Source organism: Drosophila takahashii, chromosome 2L, assembly GCF_030179915.1.
Source record: "Drosophila takahashii strain IR98-3 E-12201 chromosome 2L, DtakHiC1v2, whole genome shotgun sequence".
NCBI lineage: Eukaryota > Metazoa > Arthropoda > Insecta > Diptera > Drosophilidae > Drosophila > Drosophila takahashii.
Genome location: NC_091678.1, coordinates 7,582,043 through 7,603,864, shown reverse-complemented (window position 1 = coordinate 7,603,864; position 21,822 = coordinate 7,582,043). Strand labels below are relative to the sequence as shown.

The 21,822-nt window shown below is 39.3% G+C and overlaps 2 protein-coding genes across 4 annotated transcripts; one reads left to right on the top strand and one right to left on the bottom strand.

Moving 5' to 3' along the window:
* Nucleotides 1–4,047: 4,047 nt before the first annotated feature.
* Nucleotides 4,048–5,118, top strand: LOC108063798 (uncharacterized). Its single transcript, XM_017151008.3, has 2 exons — nt 4,048–4,678; nt 4,741–5,118. The coding sequence occupies exons 1-2, from the start codon at nt 4,136–4,138 to the stop codon at nt 4,912–4,914; spliced, it is 717 nt and encodes a 238-aa protein (XP_017006497.2). The 5' UTR covers nt 4,048–4,135; the 3' UTR covers nt 4,915–5,118.
* Nucleotides 5,119–11,593: 6,475 nt separating this feature from the next.
* LOC108063781 (phospholipid-transporting ATPase ABCA3) lies at nt 11,594–18,720 on the bottom strand. Of its 3 annotated transcripts, XM_070218269.1 has the most exons (11): nt 18,563–18,682; nt 17,783–18,507; nt 17,574–17,717; nt 15,824–17,113; nt 15,290–15,669; nt 14,604–15,056; nt 13,955–14,295; nt 13,565–13,888; nt 13,138–13,486; nt 11,956–12,705; nt 11,594–11,895 (listed from the first exon to the last, which is right to left on the bottom strand). In XM_070218269.1, exons 2-11 carry the CDS (start codon nt 18,443–18,445, stop codon nt 11,712–11,714), a joined length of 4,878 nt encoding a protein of 1,625 aa, XP_070074370.1. In that variant the 5' UTR covers nt 18,446–18,507; nt 18,563–18,682; the 3' UTR covers nt 11,594–11,711. The 3 variants fall into 3 exon arrangements, with proteins under 3 accessions (XP_070074370.1, XP_017006478.2, XP_070074376.1); XM_017150989.3 differs by having other exon boundaries at nt 17,783–18,719; XM_070218275.1 differs by lacking the exons at nt 11,594–11,895; nt 11,956–12,705 and having other exon boundaries at nt 13,193–13,486; nt 13,591–13,888; nt 17,783–18,720.
* Between the last annotated feature and the right edge of the window lie 3,102 nt (nt 18,721–21,822).

Sequence of the window (21,822 nt, the reverse complement as noted above, 5' to 3'; positions counted from 1 at the left end):
ATACTCATTATGCCCATCTGCGATTCCCAGCTTTTCTTTGTTTTTGTTTTTTTTTCTCCCTTTCGATGGCAACAATTTGCGTAAAATTTTTATGACTCTAGATTTAACGATGAATTCCTCTCAACTTGTTTGCGGACTGCCTTTTATATTTTTGTGGCGTTGCAAAAGGGAAAGCGGATCATTTTGCAATTTTTGAGTCATTTTAAATGCGTCAATGGTTTGCGATTTAGTTGAACTTTTTAAGGTATTTTTAAATATATTTATTTAATGACTGAACAATAAATTTAGTTTGGCATTGAACGAATTAAATAAGAAACAAACATGGTTGTTTATTAAAACCTTTTACACTTTATCTACAATTTGAATGTGGTTATTTCTTAAAGTTTATTAAAAGTAAATATATTGAAATGTGTTATTTATTATTAGTAATGGTAAATTTCGTTAGTAAATACTTCAAAAATGTATCTAAATTTTAAGAGAAACAATTTCATCCACCGACCCTTTAAAACACTTTCGTCTTACCAAAAAAAAAAGCAATTTACCTCACCATTTTGGCTTTCAACATGATCGCACTTGGGCCTTGCCGTCGAAATCATTGACCGTCGGCCTGTTGGCCCCGCCAATTGGCTTTCTAACCCAATTCAAATGTCATTTAAATGTCAAAAGTGTTCGCCTCCATTCGAAATGCTAACAATGGAAATACATTTGCGTGGAGGAGGCATTACAATCGTACAGAAATCAGGCATCAGAAATCAGCTTTCAATCGCTGACGAGTCGTCGCTGAATGTTGAAACAAATTTGCGCTTAAATTGTCAATATGACGGGGAGACCTCGATACGTAAATCGAAATGAACATGAAAAGCGCCGCTAATTGTCAGAAATTGTTGGACATTTTGCGGGTGCGTGTGTGGATTTATCCGGGGTTCTTTTGGGGCGGCCAAATCAATTGGCTAAATGTGTGTGGTCCCCCCGCACTGAACACAAAGCGTTTTTGCTTTGATTTCCAAACTAGTGTGTTTTTGGGTTCCCAAACCGAAATATTGCGTGACAGTTTGTTGAATAATTTACGAATTCGCTGGCCCCTGAACCCCCGAAATCGCTGAACACTTTGAAATGGCTCCTAAAAGGCATTTTGGTTGTTTTCACGCGCACCTAAACACACGCAACAATTTTGGGTATCTAATTGTGCGCATAACTGTGCACCTGGGGAGAGAAAAACACTATAGCTATTTACATAAATGTGGATATAATTAAACATGACACAAAAAAGACGACGAACTTTTCACATCGAGGGAAATTTCGGTCGGCCGGCAATTAGTTGGTTTAAATGCCGCATAAAAGCAGGGCCCCAGAAAGCTTGTCAATTACGCGTAAAATGTCCCATCCCCAGCCGACCATTGTCAACCCCAGAGATCTAGAGATCCGGAGACCTGTCAACCGATCCCCAGGCGAACCCACTGCGCATGCGCAACTTTGTTGGCTAACTTGGCCCAAACACGGAATCTGATATGGTAGTATATTTATATATTGAACTGTACCGTATATATGTGTGCATAATAATTTTAATGAACGGTTCCGTCTGCCGCAGCGATTGTAATCGTGCTTAATAATATTTACAGTGGTAATCTACCCGAGCGATGATGGCGCAAGGTGTCGCCATCGATATGCAACCCGGCCAGGCACTGAGAGAAAAATTGATGCAATATTAAGATACCCAAGAATTATAAACAAAGCTTTAAGGATTTTAAAAAATATATTAGTTAGGTTTTCTAAATTTTGTCTTAAATTATATTGTCCTAATACATATTATAAATATATACTGATTTTATTTCCTTTTTTTATTTTTTATTTTGTATTTGTATTTATTTTATTATATATATATATATGTTATGTTTTATATGTATGTATATGTTTTTTAACTAACATTTTTATTTCTTTTTTTTCTCTATGTATCGTTCCCGTTCGATTTCCTACCAAACCCAAAATTATACCATAGATAGAGCGCACCGCATTCCTCATGGCTACCTGAAATAATTGCCGGGGCAGCTGCGGCAGCCCACGGAAAAAGGAAGGAAGGATGCCACCACTCCACTCCAATCCACTCCATTCCCCTTCAAAAGTGGGGCGTTCTGCGGTGGCACACAAAAGAAATAATTTGGCGTTGATTGCCATGTACGCGTCCTGTGGTCAACACCCAAATTTGACACCAAACGTCTCCGCGGTCCGATAAATTGTGAATGATAAGCTTGATAAAGGGGCAACTAAGAAACCAAAAATTGTTTATTCCTGGCATATGTTATGTAAGTATTGTTTTTGGCCCAATGGCAGGCCACAGAAACATCAACATAAATAAGCCAAGGGGTGATGAAGTGTTTCTTAATAAATGCAGATTACTTGAATTAGTGGCCAGTGATGTTTATAATTTAAATTAAACTTTTTTGGGGAATTCAAAGAAAGGGTTTCCCATGCAATTATTGAGATTGGCTTATCGAAATTGAATTTATAAGTGCCGAAAGGTGAAGAAATAAATGGGAATTTGTATTTACACAAAAATATATTTATTATGATATTCTTGGCTTAAATAAATTTAATAGTGCTTAAAGATTTTCATTTCTCTCCCAGAAAAAAAAATCCTATATTTTCTTAAACCTTTTCTTTTCTTATATTATTTTTCCCACAACTCCCTATACTTCTAGCTACTTGTTTTCATTCACTGAGATTTCACCCTGGGGAAATAGGAATCCTTGGGCCGAGTTTTTCTTGAACCGCAGAGGATAATAAAGATTCCATGTTAAAAGCGGCGCGCGCACAGTAGCCATTGGGTACCGTTAGTGGACGGTCTGAACGAACCGTTATTTCCGATAATTTAGCGGCTAAATTCAAACAGAACAGAGACTCAAACGGCCATCAGGGGGGCGGTAAAGAGAGCACACAATGCAGCCGCAAACCAAAAATCGAGTGAGTCGAGGCGAATCTCCAGATCCAGACAATGAGGCCCTAAGCGAAGTCATTAATAAGCAAAGAGCCATAAGTAAATATCCTTTAAGGATGTGCCATGTGTGTGTGGGAGTGGATGGAACTGCTTACACCTACGACGCAATTTATAGGTTTTTAGGAATAATTTTTAAACTGAATAGAAGAATGAAAAAGATATTTTATATTATTTAAAAAGTATAAGAAAAGAAGTCCACAAAAAATCAAACTTAACAAGTGGGTTTTTTTTTCTATTTTTAAAAACAAATTTTTATTTAATAATTGTTAATTAAAGTTTAATGGTTTTTACTTTAAAATGTTTTTACCAAGTGATTCTGAATAAAATAATATTAAAAACAAGACTCTATAAAAGAAATCAGATTTTACTTTGCCAAACCTAAACATCTGAACTGACTTGTATAACCGGAACACCGAAGGGCACTATAAACATGTCGTACTTATGGCTAGCAAATATTTATGCACCCATATCGTGGCATAAAAACTGCCACTTTGCTCCTCAAACCTCCATTCTGTGTTTTTGATTTTCGGTTTCTCATTGTCTTGAGCCTTTTTGTGTTTTTATCCTGTGCTGTTTGTGTTTTGCCTTGTGTCCTGTCAACTCACACAAAACCGGAGACAAAGCGGCGTCGTTTTGTTTTGCACACACAGTGTCCGAAAAAAGATTCCGGACAGAGTGCAGAGCCCAGCGGGACTCCGATTCCTGATTCTCGACCACATGTTGACAATATTCCCTCTCCTTTCGACCAAAACAGGTGTGAAGAGATCGGCATGTGGGTGCAGCCGCTGCAGAAACTGTCCCCGCATTAATTTTAAATAATATTTTGGCAGATCTGCCCCCTTAATAATAAATGAAATTTGCATCGCTTTGTTTGCGAGTCTTTCGACAAATCGTTTCCGTTTTAGCTGCGTCATATTTCGGTTATTAATTATTTTAAAAAAATTACAAAGAAGCCTGAGAATTTGTTACCATATATTTACATATCTGAAAAGTTAAAGAAGATTTTAAAACCCAAGTAGGCGGCTAAATATAATGTCAGATGTTTAATATCTCCGACTTCAGTATAATTTTCCCATACGAGTGAAGCAAACCTTTATTTTCGGGGACTAAAAGCTAGAAGTTTATTTTAATCTTATTTTTTTAATGGAGGAATTCCAGAATCTTTTGGACGACATCGAACCAAGGTACGGAACATCACGGATTCCCATGTATCGTTCCCAGTCGATCCCCAGGAAATACGTTTCCAATTCGATGTACGAACGTCAAGTCCTATCCACTTTGGTGGATTGCTTCAATGAGGACGTCGACGATCCAGAGCTAGCTCAAAACTCAAGATCCGAAAATGACGGAATGGATAGGCGACATGCGAAGAATGTTAAGGATGAAGAAAACGTTTCTGATCGATACAAATGTCGTCGTCGCTCTCGATCCTTAGGTGGCACAATGGACAAATCGGACCAGATTTTATACCGTAGACCATCGAAAAAGTCCAAGAAACGCCATCGCAATGAAGAAGGTTCAGCCTTGGAAATCTATCATGAACCACTTGCAGTTGTAGTCGAGGAAAACAATATGGGGGCAATACCGGAAGAGAATCCAGAAATCGAAATACCAACTGAGAAGCAAGAGCTCGAGAAATTGCCGTTAAAAGTACTTTTAGTCATGATGTTCTCCAAAAAAATCAGGGTAATGATATGCCGGTGCTTCCTAATAATTTTCATTAATTGATTAATATGAAACTTTTACAGAATATTCTTGGATTTTTGTACTGTATTTGCAAGTCCTTTTTTGTCATTCTGGGTCTATTCCTGGTATTCTTTCTAATCTGGGCCTACGAATTCGGCGAACCAATAGCTAGGATTCATGATGCTATGGGCTCTTTGACCAAAGATCGTACACGTTCTTGGTGGAACCTTTTATAATCACACTAAATATTTAATGTAAAAATTCCAAATTGTTCAATAATCATGTTTTTGCATGTTTAGATATAATGAACAGAAAAAAAAGACTGGTTGTTTAAAAAAATAAGTATTTTTGGATATAAAAATTTTGTTAAATTCTAAATTTCACAATTATCACATTCTATTGTACTGTTCGAAATAAATAATTAATTTAGACCTTCAAAATTGTGCAATTTAAATCCCTTCGCATTCGGCAATCCGTGGCATTGTTCAATCCATTTCCGAAACCATAACAAATGACACTTTTAATCATTGCATATTAACGGACTAAGCCCTGACCGATACCCGCACTTCTGGCCACTGATTTATGGCCCAGACAGCGACATCCAACCAAAAATAACCCATTAACTAAATCCGCATTTAATAAATGCCAGCCAGCGGCAGCGAGTAGGTAACCGAAGGGTTAAGAAGGGCTGGGGAGCCGCCAAGTTGGCAGTTACAAGTTCCAAGTTACAAGACCGGCAAATTAATCACGCTGACGACGACTGCGACGTGGTTGATGATATTGGTCGACTGATGCTGACATTGAGGAGCTGCCAGCCGCACCAGCCATCAGTTAGCCAAGTATCCCCATTCCAGTCCAAGCATCTCCCAGTGGATGCAGGGCATCCAAAGCCAAATCCGAGTATCCCACTGTGCCGGGGGCATCAATCTGCGGTCGAGTCTTAACTTTTGGGCACCGTGACATGCGTGGAATGCAGCCAGAAATCGGAATCAGAAGCGTTGACATGACAACTCGAGATGAGGGGTTCGCGATAAGGACAAAAACTTTCTATGGCACGAGCATGGAAAACCTTTTTGGGCCATAAGCCTTGCTTAACCATTTTTGAATTTGAACTTTACACGGAAAAATAAAAATAGTAATCCCATTAGAAGTATAATTTATTAAATATACAGTGCAATACAAATATGTATGGAAAGTTGGGATTATACTATTGAAATTTTATTTAAGTATAATTTAGTAATAACAAGAAAGGAAGCTAGCTTCGGCAAGCCGAAGCTAATATACCCTTGCAGATCATTCTATTAATTTACAAATCGCAAAAATGTTAAATTTCTTACTATTTCACATTAATTTTTCGATCGTTTCTATCACAGCTATATGATATAGTAGTTCGATCTTTTAAAAATTAAAATCGAAATTCGGAAATATTTCAAAATAGTCATATCCCAGAGTAGAAGGGAATGTAATAAAAACCAACAAAGATATAATTTTTTTCCCATTAATTTCCATTTAATTTTTCGACCGTTCCTATGGCAGCTATATGATATAGTGATCCGATTTTAAAAACAAAAAAAAACGAAATTCAGAAATATATAAAAAAAAATATTCCCAAGAGTAGAAGGTAAAATTTCAAAAAACACCGGAGCTAGAATTTTTTTACGTTTTTTTTTTTTGATCCTTCCTATGGGAGCTATAAGATATAGTTGTCCGATCCGATTGGTTCCGACATATATACTACCTGCAATAGAAATACGACTTTTACGAAAGTTTCATCCCGATAGCTTTAAAACTGAGAGACTAGTTTGCGTAGAAACGGACGGACAGACGGACGGACAGACGGACGGACAGACGGACGGACAGACGGACAGACGGACATGGCTAGATTGACTCGTCTTGCGATGCTGATCAAGAATATATATACTTTATGGGGTCGGAAATGTCTCCTTCACTGCGTTGCAAACTTCTGTCTGAAATCATAATACCCTCTGCAAGGGTATAAAATTATTTTTTAATTAAACTTAAAACATTTAATTAATCCTATCATAATACATGCTACATACATCATCGTTAGCTAGAACTAATTGAGAATTCTAAGTACTCACCGAGAGAATCTTTATTAACTTTATCGATGAAGTGGTCCTTTTTAAATTGTATTGATATTAAAATAATATTTGGAAAAATATTTAGAGATTAATTTCCTTAAATTTTTATAAAGTTTTTTCCTAAATCGGCCCCTTATTTTCCCAGTGCATCTCCACATCCAATCTTCGGTCACGCAGTCAGCACCGAACTCAACTTTGACTTGTTTTCACGCCATTGTGATCATGTTGGTGACTCGTGCGCTTAATTTCAACAATTTGTTTGGCATTCGGTTGTATGAAGTGCAATGAGTTTCTAACTTGGCTTCAAATATCGAAGCTCGACTCTGAGGTCGCTGTCATTGATTGATTGGCCATCGGCTGTGGCGTTTCGAAAGAGCTTTTCACTCAACTCTTGTTAGCCCGTAATGGATCGTCAGGCATTACGTAAATTTCGTTTCTTGGTAAATGATGCTGACAAGGCATTTGATTAACACGATTAATTGCTGATAAAAATGTCTGACAGTTTGTTTTCTCCCGATGGAAATTTATTGCCCACTACTGGAAATACGTAGGCAGCCAAAAATATTACAGTAAATATGGCTTATTAGTAAGTAAAAAACATTTTAACAATTTACTATGCCAAATAATTTTTAAAATTTTCTCTAAAGTTCAAAAATGTTTAAGCATTTTATAATAACTTAGATCGTTTTGTTTTAATTTTATTCGTTTTAAATACTTTTGAAGCGATTTAATATTTATACACATTTTCCCCTTAGCTCTTATCTACTGTAATATTTAAATATTAATTGAAAAATCTGATATTCCTCTCGCTGCTAACGTGCCCACTCTCCTTCAATTTATTATGAAAAATGCATTTCTCATCGCGGCTTCCGCATAAATTCATCAGCTGCAGTCGTCCACTGTCATTTGTCCAAGCTGCGCCTGGCGCCATTGAAGCTGCCCCACCACCTCCTCCTCCTCCTCAAAACCATCAGCAGCAGCCACCCATCAGTGACTACTGTACGGTGGACATCCCGTGGCGGCGACCACCCAGGATCGGAATCGGGAGTGTAGTCGATTGGAGGAGAGATTCAAACGGTGGCAGCCAGCAGGCAGCAGCTGTCAACTGTCGCACACGACTTGTCCTTGTCAGTCAATGGATTGCCATCCGCCTGGCAGGGAACTTTGGGGCCAGGACCCAACCCGGGGCTTTGAGCATTTTCTATATTAAACTTTCACATTTTTTGACATACGGCCGGTGCAATCGGTATGCAAATTGACATTGCCACTGGAACGGGGAAACATATTTGGCAGTCGATTTCTTCTACGAAAGGGAAAATTTGAGATTATGATCAACTAAAGGGAAAAGGTTTAAATTGTATAGAATTTTGGCTTAAATTTTAGTACTAAATATTAAAGAGAACAAACAAATACTTTTTCAAATATTTTCTTTAAATCTTTATAGAATAGAAATTTGTTAAAAAACATTAACATTTTGATAAACATTTATTAAAAAATATTATTTTCTTGATTTAATTTCTGATTATTACGAATAAGAGTATTCGAACGGTATTTTTGATTTTTAAGAACACTTTTACAAAAATGATTAACGTTGATTAATTAACTTTAAAACTTTATAAATTTAACATAATTTAATATTTAGCGGATTTAATTCTTCGAAAATTTAAATGAAATATGTGAGTAAAAGAAAGCAGCGTATAAACCTTCACCTTCTTCCTCATCATATTTGTAACCCTAAGAACCGAGGAAAATCCAAAATAATTTCATGCAGACCAAAACGAATATTTTTCAATGTACTTTCGACAGCTCGGATAATTTCATATTTGTTAAAAAACAAAAGGCGGGATACCCAGAGTCAGAGATACCCAAATGCACAAGAAGATGTTGAGTGAAAAGCGAACCAAAACCGATCTTCCGCTTAACGTGAGCAGTCACAGATACTTATACTTTAAGATACAATTCACAACACATGTGGCATCGTTTTACATGAGATGCGTGCAGCGGTTAAAAATTGGGCAGAAAGCGTGCTTAATTGCGAGGAAAGTTCCATCGGGAAATTAGATGATCTCAGGCCCCGGAGAAGCGGACAAAATTGCTGGGGGAAATGACACAGACCACGCCCACTTCGGGATGAAGGCAAGTGCAGGGAGGCGTGAAGTAAAAAAGTGTGAAAAACCACACACACTCGATCGGTCATCCATCAGGGTTTCTTTTTTTTTGGTGAGCCCTATGGTAATCCCATTTCAGGGATATCACAAATGGAGCTAGGTAATTTTAGTAAAATTAATTGCATATCTTCGGGTGGAAAGAATGGTGTTCAACTTTACGCTTCACTGGCGTTAAGAACAAGTAAACTGATACCAACTCTTGTTTTGTTATCTTAAAAAGGGCATTAAAGAAAATGAGTATATAAAATTAGGTTTAAAATGCTCTTAGTGGATTTTAGATTAGGCAATTTAATACGTTTTTTAAGAACTGAAAAAAATAAAATTATAAATTTATTGTTAGTTATTTAATAGTTCAATCTTTTTTAAAGAAGAGCTAAAAATATTATTATTATTAAAAATATTTCGATATGAACACCAAATACTAACATCACCATAATTTTTAAAAATGTTGCTCTCAATATCTTCAAATTCTGAACGATAAGAAAATCATATAAATGCTTGTATAAATCCTTCAAATTAATTTCAGTTATAAATTATAATTGTACAAGACCTATTATTTAAGCTCACGAAAATAAGCAGCCATTTTCCCGGTCAGCTTTTTCAGACCTTCTCAGTGGGCGTTGCTTGAGCTCCATCTCTGCGTTTATTCCAACCTCATTGGCACTGATTCGTTCAGCTCGCCAAAAGCTGAAAAAACCTAAAAAAAATACCAACAAATTGTAATCTTCGCTGGCAACTCGTTTTGGGATTGGAGTCGTCGAGTATCGAGTAGAAACTGGTTTGCAGTCTTCGGGTGGCTTCTTCGCTGCCTCGTTTGGAATCAGCATCAGCAGCTCTTTAGCGCTCGTTCCCAAAACCAAAGTGTTGGACCAGACCACCAGAAAAAAGTAGTAAAAAACCAGATCGGTGTGTGTACTTGTCATGTAGTTGCTTTGTTGCCCCAACTTGGTGGCTCCTCTTGAGTGGATCTCTTTGTGGCTCTGCCCACTTTCGAGGCCGGTTTCGGAGCCGAGTGGTAGTGGCTGTCGATGTGGAGGTGGAGTGAGTGGGTCGAACCTGGCAGACCCACCAGAAATTGCCAGGCGATGATCCACCGACGGGTTTCGACTATACAAAGTCAGCCAACCAATTGGGTTTGCCATATGGAGACCAACAAAGCTATATAAAAAGGTAGCATTTTTAATCCGCAATAAAAATCATGCAAAGTATAAATATACTAAAACCATTTTACGGCCAATTAAATACATTTTTTTTCAATTATTTTTTGAACAATAAATATTTTTTAAAAAACTAACAAACTATACATTATACAAGTACTTGATAAATTGATACATTAAAATAATTAATCAATAATATTTAATTTAAACAGCCACAAAAACTGTGTTAAACTTAAAACTGTGTTTAACACTTTATTTTTTATTTTTATTTTATTGTTTAATTAATATTATTTAATTTAAAACCTCTTACAAATCGTTTAAACTTAAATAACATTTAAATTCCAGCTCATAAATTCTTCTTAAGAAAAGTTTAGGAAGATCAAAAGACATAATCCCCAACTAAACAGTTTTAGATGCTTTCAAATTCACTTCGCTTCCATGAGATCAAAGTTTACCCAAATTGACACTCACAACCTGTAATTTGCCATGTAAAATCGATAATCATTCGCAGCATTTTGTGCACCGCCCACATGGCGGTCTTAATCTGGGCGTGCCGCCGTGGTCGTGGGGCTGTAAAATTGTAAACAAAATGATTTGCCATAAAATTATCATAATGCCGCTCTCGAAATGCGCCAACAACATGTTGTCAACGGCTTGGAGCTTCGCTTCGAAATTCGAATAACCGAAAAATATACAATATACAGGCATCATCGAATTTTAGCCGCTGGCATTGAGAGACGTCTCGCTGCCATCAAAAAAGTCTCCATAAATTCTGGCCCACACACAATTGAACTTTTGGCAGGGCCCACAAAAAGCCCAGCCCAGCCACAAAATCAAACTCCAATTTGCGTCCGTAATTATGAGCGAACAGCAGCGGCCAAGAAATCAAGACGAGCTGGAAAATTTACATGCAAATCGGATTTCGTTGGCTTTTCAGGTGCCGAATGCTGCGCCGCTGAAAGAAAAAATGCCCAACACATCGACTGGCAAAACTGCTTGCCGCATGCAACATCAAAGTGGAAATTAAATGCGCGGTAATTTGGCAAAAGGCTCAAAGGATGCCGGCCCCATGGAATCGAAGGTTGGGGAACAGGGGAACAGGCCCAGTTGCCGCCAAACGTGTACAGGTTTTGTTCCTCTTTCAGCCAGCAAATTTTGTGATTACTGATTGAAGTGAGGAGCTGAGAAACTGCAGCTCAAAGGTTCCAAACTTGCACAGAGAAAAATGTTTGGGTTACATTTTATAATTATTATTATAATTATATTTATAATTATTAAACATATTATTTAAATTAAAAACATACCTACATTTTGGACAAAAGCACCTTTTTAAGACCAATATACATTTTTTAATAATATTTTGTGACTAAAATTTCTTAATTTTAAAGTAACTTGTCCGTACAGCTAGCGAAATTGAAAAACAAAATGCCACAGTAATAGAATTTCATAAAATAATTTTCTAAAATGAAGCTCTAAAAGAAGCTGAAGTGAACCGAATGAAAACATTTTCTTAATATATTTAGCAAGCAACAGGAACTCAAAGAGCTTAAATGATTTAACATAAAAAACTGTACACGAAGAAACCCTAAAAAATTGAAGTCTGTGATTACAGATTATTATCGTGAAATTGATCAATAGTAAAAATCTGGAATCCCATGCGCAAATTGCGCGTGATGAAATAGTCCTCGATGTTCATTTCGAAGGAATCTTTGCGTAGTGTCAAAAATATGTCCGCAAAGGTGGTGGTGCCCAGGGGAATTTGAAAGACCATTGAGTCCTCTCTTTCGACCCTGATAAATAGAATAAAATCCTTATGGATATGATTGTAATACCTATAGAAAGGCACTCACTTTAGCGTGGCCTCTGGGAACTTGATCTCCATGAAGGCGCTGAACTTTTTGTTCGGTGACATGGGAAAGTGATTGATGAGGTTCCAGGTGGCCCGTGACATGCTGACATTGGGATTCACCTTGCGCTTGAATCGCACCTCCAGCTGATATCCCCCCTTGTAGTTCTCGTTCTCGACATCCACTGTTCCAATGGTCCACAGTTGGCCGTCCAAGAGGAGCGGCGTTCGCTGGCACAGTCGCTCGGAGTCCAGAGCCGTGAGGTTGGTGTACAGAAAGCTGCATCCCATCGCCTGAAGGGTGGCGGTCATCATCAGGATGAGTTGCTTGCCCGTGGGATCCAATCCAGCCGGCACACCATCTACGCAAATGAAACTCGGGGATCCCAGGACGGCGTAGGCAAAGTACAATCGACGGATTTGCCCAGACGTGCACATTGCTACCGATCGATTCCAGCAGGGAGTGAGTCCCAGCATCCGGAGCAGGGAGTCGGCCAGTTCCCTGGCCATCTTGTGCCGGTGTCCCTGGAGCATGGCGTGAATATAGAGCAGATCACGGGGCGTGAACTCCGCCGGCAGATTGTCCCTCTGGGGGCAGTAGCCCACCTGCCGGTAGCACTGAAGTCGTTGGAGGAGCATCGAGTAGCCCCCGATCCAGATCTGTCCACTCCTCAGCTTCTCCTCGCTCACCAGCAGCTTCACCAGCGTCGTCTTGCCGGAGTTATTCGACCCGGAAATGCTAAGGCACTCCGTTCTAAGTACATCGAGGATTTGTTAACAAATTAAATATAAGTTTTTAGTTATAATAATAAAATAATATGATGCAATTTATATTTTTTTCATATGTCTTATAATACTTTTTTGAAATGGTTTAATATAATAATTAAATAAAATACATTCTTGAACTCAGGCAACAGTGCGTATGAGTGATTAACTTTGAAGTCACTTCGCAGATATTAATTTCGATATTAATTTTCGATATTAATTTCAAAAGTAAAATCAAATTTGTCAAAAAATTCTTAAAAATTGGTTTACTATAGTTCTTCAATAGAAATGAAAAAGGTACCTATTTATTAGAATTATATTCTTTGAAAGAAGGTATATGAAAAGCGTGCTCCTAAATAATAAAAATGTTATAAGAATCTATATAATCCTTTTTCATTGCGAGTGATATTTAATTACTTACTTGGCCACAGAGAAGTCCAGGTCCCTAATCACCTGTTCCTTTCGCTTTTTAGTGACCATTCCCATTCCGATAGCTGCGTATTGGTTGCGCTCCTCCTCCGTTAAATGACTGGTCTGGAATTTTTCAGCGATGACCGCAGAGTCCTGCGACAAATGGCCGGGATAACGACCGCTATCCCTATTTCCAACGGTCTCAGGAGCTTTCTTCGATGCCCTGCGGCATCGTCCGAATCCCACGATCGAATAATACTCCGAGATGAACAGTAAAATCCCGCATGCAACGACAAACAACGCCAGCACACCAAGTTCTTCTGGAATTCCGGGACCAGGGGTAAGGTAGTCCATAGATACTATGAATTTTAATCGGAATAATTAATAATAAAAAGTTCGGGTCAGGTGAAATGTAGTTAATCAAATTAATGCTTAACTGCAGCAGTTGGGAACGCTTTCGCACTTGAAGACCTCGACGGAGGTGAAGTTCACAATGGGATCCTGGCAGCCCACTTTCCACTCGTAGATCTCAAAAGTCTCGAACAGTATCACTGCCACCGTGAACATGGGAAAGAAGCCCAGTTCTAGGGCCATAAATCTAATGCCAGTCGTATATTTCATTGCAAATAACAGAAACCCATGAGCGTTTATTCCGCATAGCAACAAATATCCATAGCACGGGTTCCGGACGACACCCGATATCAGATAACCGAGCAGGGTCACATAAAGTCCAGCCAAAAGCAAGGTTAGCGCTATAAAAACTGGGGTATCGATAAATATGATCAGTAATTGAGATGGTACTCTAATGAAATCTCACAAAAAATCACCGTATAGCATGGCATCGTGAATGGGTTCCACGTAGATGGCCACCAGAGCCACAGTGCAACAGCAGAAGATCAGCAGGAAGAATAGGTCGTACAGGAACATGGAAATCCAGTAGCCCCAAATTCTGGCTCCGGCCAAAAACTGTTGCTTTTTCAACAAGCTGCCACGCTCGCTGATCAGATAAACCGCAAATGCTGGCCAAACGAAACTGAACAGTAAGCAATAGGTGAATGCCACACAGCCATTAAAGCCATGTTGTGCCGGTGGAATCATGTTGAGGCGCGTCCGGAAGGGAAGTGGCTTCAGGGTAACATCAATGGTAGTCTCTTCGTCGAAAAGGTGCCTGCAATATGTAATAATCCGAAAAATATTTAAGTTTTTTACACTAAACCCTAAAGAAATTCTTGTACTAAAAAAAAAAAAACAAAATAATAGATTTTGGGGTCACCAACTGGTCAAAAAAAACATGTGATGTGATTATTAAAGCTCACCAAATTTTAAAAATATACGAAATTTACTCATAAATGATTAAGAGACTTAAAAATCAAGAGTGTGATCAAATTTATTGGCCAAAAAGTAAAAATTTGGGGTCACCATGTACAAAAATTTTCAAAAATGTTTCAGAATATACCCAAAATGATCCAAACCCACCTTGCCACCGCATTGTGAACCACATTCAAGGAATAGGGAGCCGTATGCAGAAGTATATTGTTGAACCAGGCGGTGACAATATTCTCATCAAAGGTGGCCCCGAATATGTGTTGACCGTTTGCGCGGCTGCTAAAATCGCTTTGGGTCAACAGTGCGTATTTGCTGCGATGGTTCCTCGTCAGCGTCGTCAAATGGGCATCGTACCAATAGAGCAATTCCGTATAATAGGCGTACATGTTCTTGACATCCTCCTCCTCGGAAAACAGCTCAACGAAGGCATCCACGGTGTTCAGCTCGCTGAGGTTAAAGGTCAGCGGCACCAACTGGAAATTCTTACCGTAGATCATAATGCTGGAGAAAATGACCAGCGCTACTATACAATAGAATATTAGCTCGAAAATAAAAATGATCCAATGTCGATAGGCCGTGATCCAACGTTTGTAGAAAATTGCCCTGCCATAAGGGTTGTATAATGAAGATGGAAATAATATTAATATAAAATCGATCTAATTATCGAAAATATTAAAACTCTTAGAAAAATATTAATAAATTTTGTTTTGTCGAAAGAATCGAATTTACTGTGGACCATCCATGGTACCTTAAATATAATTCCGATTAATGGATCCAAAAACCGTACTACTTTTTTTGAAACCACAGTTTTCAAATTGATCACTCTTTTCACATACCTCGCTTGCAGCAAACTCAATTTCCAGCCCGTCAGTCTCCCCTTCTCATTGGCCTCCGCCAAGGTGGCATAGTACTCATCCAGCATACCTTGGGCATTCTCGGGCGACTGCAAAACGCCGCTCTGGTCGTTCTCCTCGCATCCAAATCGCAGGAAGATCTCCTCCATCGAGGTGTCCCGAATCCGGAAGCTGACCACACCCAGTCGCCGCATATTGTTCTCCAGATCTTCGATCAGTATGGGAAACATATCTTCGTACCTGTTCTCCAGCACGAATGTGATCTTATAGCCAATATCCCTCTCGATGCCGATATTAGGCATATAACTGTTCATCAGGATGAGCAGTTCCTCCAAATTGCAGTTTTTGCCCTTCACACAGGTCTTAAAGTAAAGAAGGGAGTTTACTTACGCTAATATAAAACGCGAATTCTTAAGACTTAAAACTACCGAATATTAAGATAACTAAAAACAAAACCTAAACCCCCACTTTAAAACTTTATAGGACATTTTCACAAATTAGAAGACGATTCCTCACCAATCGATAGCCATGTCCGTACATATTTTTCAAAAAGGGTTTTGTGCCGGTACACTTGAGTTCCCCATTCGACATGATGGCCATTCGATCGGCAATATTTTCAGCGAGCGGCGGAGAGTTGCAGACCAGAATAATGGTGCGCTTGGACTTCTCCTCGTTGATCAGATTCCATACCAGCATCTGGGTGCGCTTATCGAGGTCCGAGTGTATATCGTCTATAAGGACTATGGGACTATTGCCCACGAAGGCACTGCAAATGCTGACCAAGCACAAATCGCGGGCGGTGAGTTTGCGGATTCGCTTGGCCTTCAAATCTCCGATTTGCAGGATGTTTAGAAAATAGTTGGACTGTCCATCTATTTCTATCTTATTATGCAGTCCCTTGACCCGGCAGATAAATCGCAAATAATCAATGACACTGTAGGCTGGTATAAGCAATTCATTACCAAAGGCAATGCCCAATTCCATGGATGCCGCCTTCCTCTCCGTCTGTATATTATAGCTCGATATCATCACAGTGCCGCGAGTGGGTTCCAAGAAGCCGGCTAGGATTTTGAACAGTGTACTCTTGCCACAGCCATTGTGACCCATCAGCACGGTGACCTCGTTCTCGTACACATTCCACGAGAAGAGATTCAACGCCGGACGATCGTTGGCCGCAAAACGCTTGCAGAGCTTCTTGATCTTCAGCTTGAAGCGCCGATGCGAGGGTTCCACCTCATAGATCTTCGTGGAATTAACCCCAATGGCCTGACCCTGATGCGTAAAGCTATCCGCTCGTTCCTGATACGGATCCTCATGGACACTGGCATTGGCCGACTGCTTTTTCATCTTACCCGATCGATCGCTCGCCCGCCACATGTCCACATACAGACCAATCACTAAGTACACCAATGAGTTCACCATGAGGATCCAGCTGCTCGAGGCCACTGTTATGGGACCCTTGCTATAGTTTTGAGTATAGTCATGATCCTCCCACGGAACATGGGCCACCGACTCGCGTTCGATCAGGCAATCGAATACCAGGGCAATTACCACATTTGGCAGCACATAGGCTATATATTCCATGGGTTGTATATGTCCACTCTGGTTATTCCACAGCGCAATAATGGGCAAATAGGAAGTTAGCCAGACGAGAGTTAGTACCCGAACAGCGTTGAGGGGATTCCGGAAAAACCCGGCCACCATTAGCGAAAGGGCAAGCGAGGCGCAGTTGTAGCAGAATAGCACTACGATCAGTACGTGCCAGGGCGTTTGGGGCAGTACCCCGTGATCCTGGTCCCAGCGTATCTTGGGAGAGAGAAAAGATATCGTAAAAATAACCACTTACAATGATCAAGCTTTACCATAGCATCTACCATACCAAAATTGGCATTCTGCCCTAAAGATCCCGAGATCTAAAAATCTAGCAGAACTTACTATTGACCGATTAGGAACATAGCATTTTAATATGATAGCTTTTTACCATAGAGACTCACATACCAAAATTGGCTAAAGGAAACTGAAAAGGTCCTGAGATCCAACAATCTAACAGAATTTACAATTGACCAATATAGAACATATCATAATAATATGAGAACTTTTTAAAATAGAGTCTCACACACCAAAATTGGCTTAAGGAAATTGAAAAGGTCCTGAGATGCATAGTAAATTAAATGTTGATATTGTTACCACTACTAAAGATTCTCACAAAATCGGAACAAAATTTCTTAAATTGAGTAGCTATGCTTAAAAAATTAGTAAAACCTACCTTTAAAAGCACCACTATAATGACCGAGCTTATCATCATGTAAATCAAACCCTTGAGGTACCAGGAAACAAAGTGAATAAGATTGCCAATGTTCATGTTGACCAGAAATAGGCGAAATTGGGACTGCTTCTCACTGACCACCTGCTGCAAATAGAGATCAAAATACAAATAGTTGAAGGTTTTCTAATAACCCAAGATTCTTAACTTACCCAAACGAAAAGCTGGGCAGGGAAGAGGAACCCGATGACGATTAGGATGGGCACACCGTAGTCCAAATTAAACATCATGGGATCCTGTTTGTGTCCGATTACGGGAAAGCGCCTCAAATGGATGGTCGGCAGGGGCTTGCGGCTGGTAAGGAAGAGAAAGGATTCGGTGACGGACTTCTGCAGCCGGATGAATCCTTCGCGAACGTAGCCCACAAATCCGCCCTCAGACGGCTGATCTAGCCGATCGATAAGGTAGCTGAACGTATCGTACTCGTACATCGTCATCCAGTTGGCGTTTCTGAAGTCGCCGTCCATCATCCTCAGCTCGCTGGGCATCATGATCGTATAGTTGAGCAGCGTACTGACGATGTCCGGGTTCTTTATGGTGCCCTCCTCGAAGCTCTGGTGCCTGGTAAACGTATCCCCATCGAAACAGATACCAGCAAACAGGCTATTCTCCACCATCGCCTTTTGCAAGCGATCGCAATCCTTGAAACTCAACGTGGTCATTGGATCGACCTCCCTCGTGACCCGCTCCATCATCGATTGAAAGACGCGATAGTCGTCGGGTGCCCAACCGATAATCAGATGCGGTGTGAATGGATTCGCCTTTATATTGGCTTTATCGGCCACCAGTCGCGCCTTCTGCAGCTTCTCCACCATCTTCAGCCAGGCGTCGTCCAAATCTATGGGTCCGTAAATCTTATCGGAGTGAGAACCCACCTCTATAAAGAAACGCATCAGAATGGCCACTAGGATGAGCAATGGTGGGAGTAGCACTGTGATCAGTAGTTCCAGCGGATTGGCGAACTGTATCTTGTGGTTCTTCTTGTTTATCAGTATAAACTTGCGGATATAGTCACGCACGGTCATTGTTCTAGGATTTTTGGTTATAGGCTTCAATTTCGTAAATGCCAACAGAGGTTACTGTGATTAAGTCGTTAACAAAATTTAAAAAATGAGAACATTGCTTCTTCTTATTTTGAGTTTAATCTTCTCTCTCATTTTCAGGTTTAATTAGTTACTAATTCAAGAACATTATAGAATCAGAATGTGAACTAATAATTTTAAAAATTAAACCCTTTTCATAAATATTTTCTGCACATTAGCGTTTTAGAAAGTTAGAACTATTTATTAGGCACACTTTAGTCCCCTTTTATTTTCCGTCCTAAGCGATATAGCCTGCCAAGTCGCCGTGATTTCTGCAGATGGCATGCGTTGAGAACCCAAAAGGCCCCTTCAAGATCGACCGCCTTTAATTACCCACATCAATAGTGGAATGTTGGCCGAATGCGAATGCGAACGAGCAGTTGGCATGCAACATGTGCATTTCACCAATAAAAGCGCTAATACATAACTTTTGTGCAATGCAATGCCAGCCCAGAGGCGAATCAAGCCAACCGTCGTAATCTACAGTGTAGCCTCCCTTTGGAGGCTGTCAGATTTGCTGTTGCTGCACACGAAGCGGTGTTCTTAGACCAGTCTTTACTAATGCACAGATGTACAATTGGAGCTGGGATGGGTACGTAGTATGGGTAGAATGGGGCAGGATGGGGAGTGGCTGCCCTGGGCGAGGACTCCCCGAGGTGTGAAACCGTCTTGTCATTTGCCGTAAGTGAGCAGCAGGAATGCCTGCTAAGTGGAAGGCCACCATGGGCATAGTGGTTCGATACCATAGCTAGAAATATTTAAAAATATGTGATAAAATATAGAAAATTTTAAAATTATAAGCCTGTATATTTTAATACTAAATCCAAATATCCAATTAGTTTATTTACCTCCTACTGTAATCCCATTTAATCGCCTTATAGCGACATGTGCTGAACCAGTTTGCCTCACATGCAATCCAATTTATATGCAAATTATTACATTGGCTTAATAAAGTAATCTTCAGTTACAAAATTAGCTAAGCACGTCTTTGGATTAATCCATTTTTATACCCGTTACTCGTAGAGTAAAAGGGTATATTAGATTCGTGCAAAAGTATGTAACAGGTAGAAGGAAGCGTTTCCGACCCTATAAAGTATATATATTCTTAATCAGGATCACTAGCCGAGTCGATCTAGCCATGTCCGTCTGTCCGTCTGTCCGTCTGTCCGTCTGTCTGTCTGTATGAACGCTGAGATCTCGGAAACTATAAAAGCTAGAGGATTGACATTTTGCATGCAGATTCTACGAGTTCCTACGCAGCGCAAGTTTGCTTCAAAAGGGTGCCACGCCCCCTCTAGCGCCCACAATCGCTTATATACGATTTTAAAAATGTCAATATTTCGGAAAAGTAAAAATGCAGTTTTATTGTGTTTATCAATACCTATCGAAATGTAGAAGAAATTTTTTAAATCGGACCATTCGTTAAAAAGTTACGGCGGATCAAAGTTTTTATCTCCATCTCCTTCGCACTCCCTTTAGCTGAGTAACGGGTATCTGATAGTCGGGGCACCCGACTATAGCGTTCTCTCTTGTCTTTTTATTATAATAAAACCCGTTTCTTTTTTACTACAATCTTTCTTTAAAGAAACCAAAATAAATGAAACTTTTTTTTTCTAATGACATTTTGTTCTTATAATTTTTTAAACACTAAAATATGAAAAACACTTTATGAAAATATTTTTAAATATTTTAACATCATAAATATTTTTTCCTAATGATTTTTTTAACACTTAAAATATGAAAAACAACTGATATTGATATTTTAAAAATTTAAAATCATAAAAAATTGTTTGAAAAATGTTTTGTAATAAAATTCTTATAAAGCATATCTCACCACTGTTCTGCTGCCCCACGAAGTAATCAGGAATGCTCTCGACTGTTTTGTCCAGTACAGAACAGATCAGAAACAGGTAAAGGTAAAGGCATAGGTAGGGGCAAAGTGGCCATGGCAAGTCCTGTTGCGATTTGCAACATTTTTATGATGATTTAGCATTCGCCCGCGGAGACAGCGCAGCGACTGCTGCAGTTGCTCCTGCACATGCTGCCGGGGATCTCCTTCGATGCGATGCTCCTCTATATAGCCATAAAATCGTGTGACATATCCGCAATTTTTCAAGCTGCCCGCGCCTGCGTTCAAGTGTCGAAGTCGCTCTTAACGGCGCTCACCCGCTGCGAACTGCAGAGCTCCAAAGCTACCCCAACCCACAAGATCCGACCAAAAACCCACCAGTACACCATGCTAAGTCCCGAATATCCAGTATCCCCAGTCGCCGTTCGCTGGAAAAAGTGTCAAAGCAATTTGTTCAAGCAGCCGTGAATTTGTGTGGGCGGCATTTCGCAGAATCTGGAATACGGGGTACCAGAAAAACGCCCCCGAAAAACTAGCGACGACAAATGCTTTCAATAGTCAGTCAGTCGACGGGCGATTGTTTTTCGCACCGATAACCATCGACGCCATCTGATTGCTCGGTTTTCTCATTATTATTCGCCCACACATTCCAAATTCGAATTTGAATTTGCAGTGGCCATTGGCAACTAATTGCCAGCGATAATGCCGCCAGATTCTCTCCGTTTTTTTTTGTTTTTTTGGCAAACTGCTGACAAATTATTTATGATACGATTTTTGGGTAGCCTAGCCCGCTTCTTTTTTGGCTAGACAAATTACCATTTTTAGTCTGGCACTGCGAGCGCGATAATGAATTATGTTTATAGTGTCTGGCGTTTAATTATTTTGGGCCACGATTGACTGCCTTTTTTGATGGCCCCCACAAGTGGTGACCTTTGAAAGGAGGGGATTAAGTTATTTGATTTAATTCATAAATATTAAATGATAATATTAATGATATGACTTGGAAAATATATGTTTATGATCTTAAAATTAGATTTAATCGGTAAATATGATTTAAAATAAAAAATAAAAATAATTATGGCTTAGAAAAAAATATATTTATGATACTTATATTTAATTTAATCGGTGAATGTGATTTAAATGATATAATAATATTAATAAATGTTTAAAAAAATATGTGTTAAAGAGGTGAACAGTTTGAGAGCCTTAAAAAGTAAAATGAGAACTTTGTGCTTATTTTTGTTAAAAATAAAAATAAACT

What these genes read in the sequence shown, in the direction of transcription:
- LOC108063798 (XM_017151008.3), top strand. Translation starts at nt 4,136, where the DNA reads ATGGAGGAATTCCAGAATCTTTTGGACGACATCGAACCAAGGTACGGA. An exon ending in TGTTCTCCAAAAAAATCAGG is followed by an intron (nt 4,679 to 4,740) that starts GTAATGATATGC and finishes AAACTTTTACAG; the next exon opens with AATATTCTTGGATTTTTGTA.
- LOC108063781 (XM_017150989.3), bottom strand. Translation starts at nt 18,655, where the DNA reads ATGACCGTGCGTGACTATATCCGCAAGTTTATACTGATAAACAAGAAG. An exon ending in GTTCACAATGCGGTGGCAAG is followed by an intron (nt 14,296 to 14,603) that starts GTGGGTTTGGAT and finishes TACATATTGCAG; the next exon opens with GCACCTTTTCGACGAAGAGA. An exon ending in CTGGACTTCTCTGTGGCCAA is followed by an intron (nt 12,706 to 13,137) that starts GTAAGTAATTAA and finishes CGATGTACTTAG; the next exon opens with AACGGAGTGCCTTAGCATTT.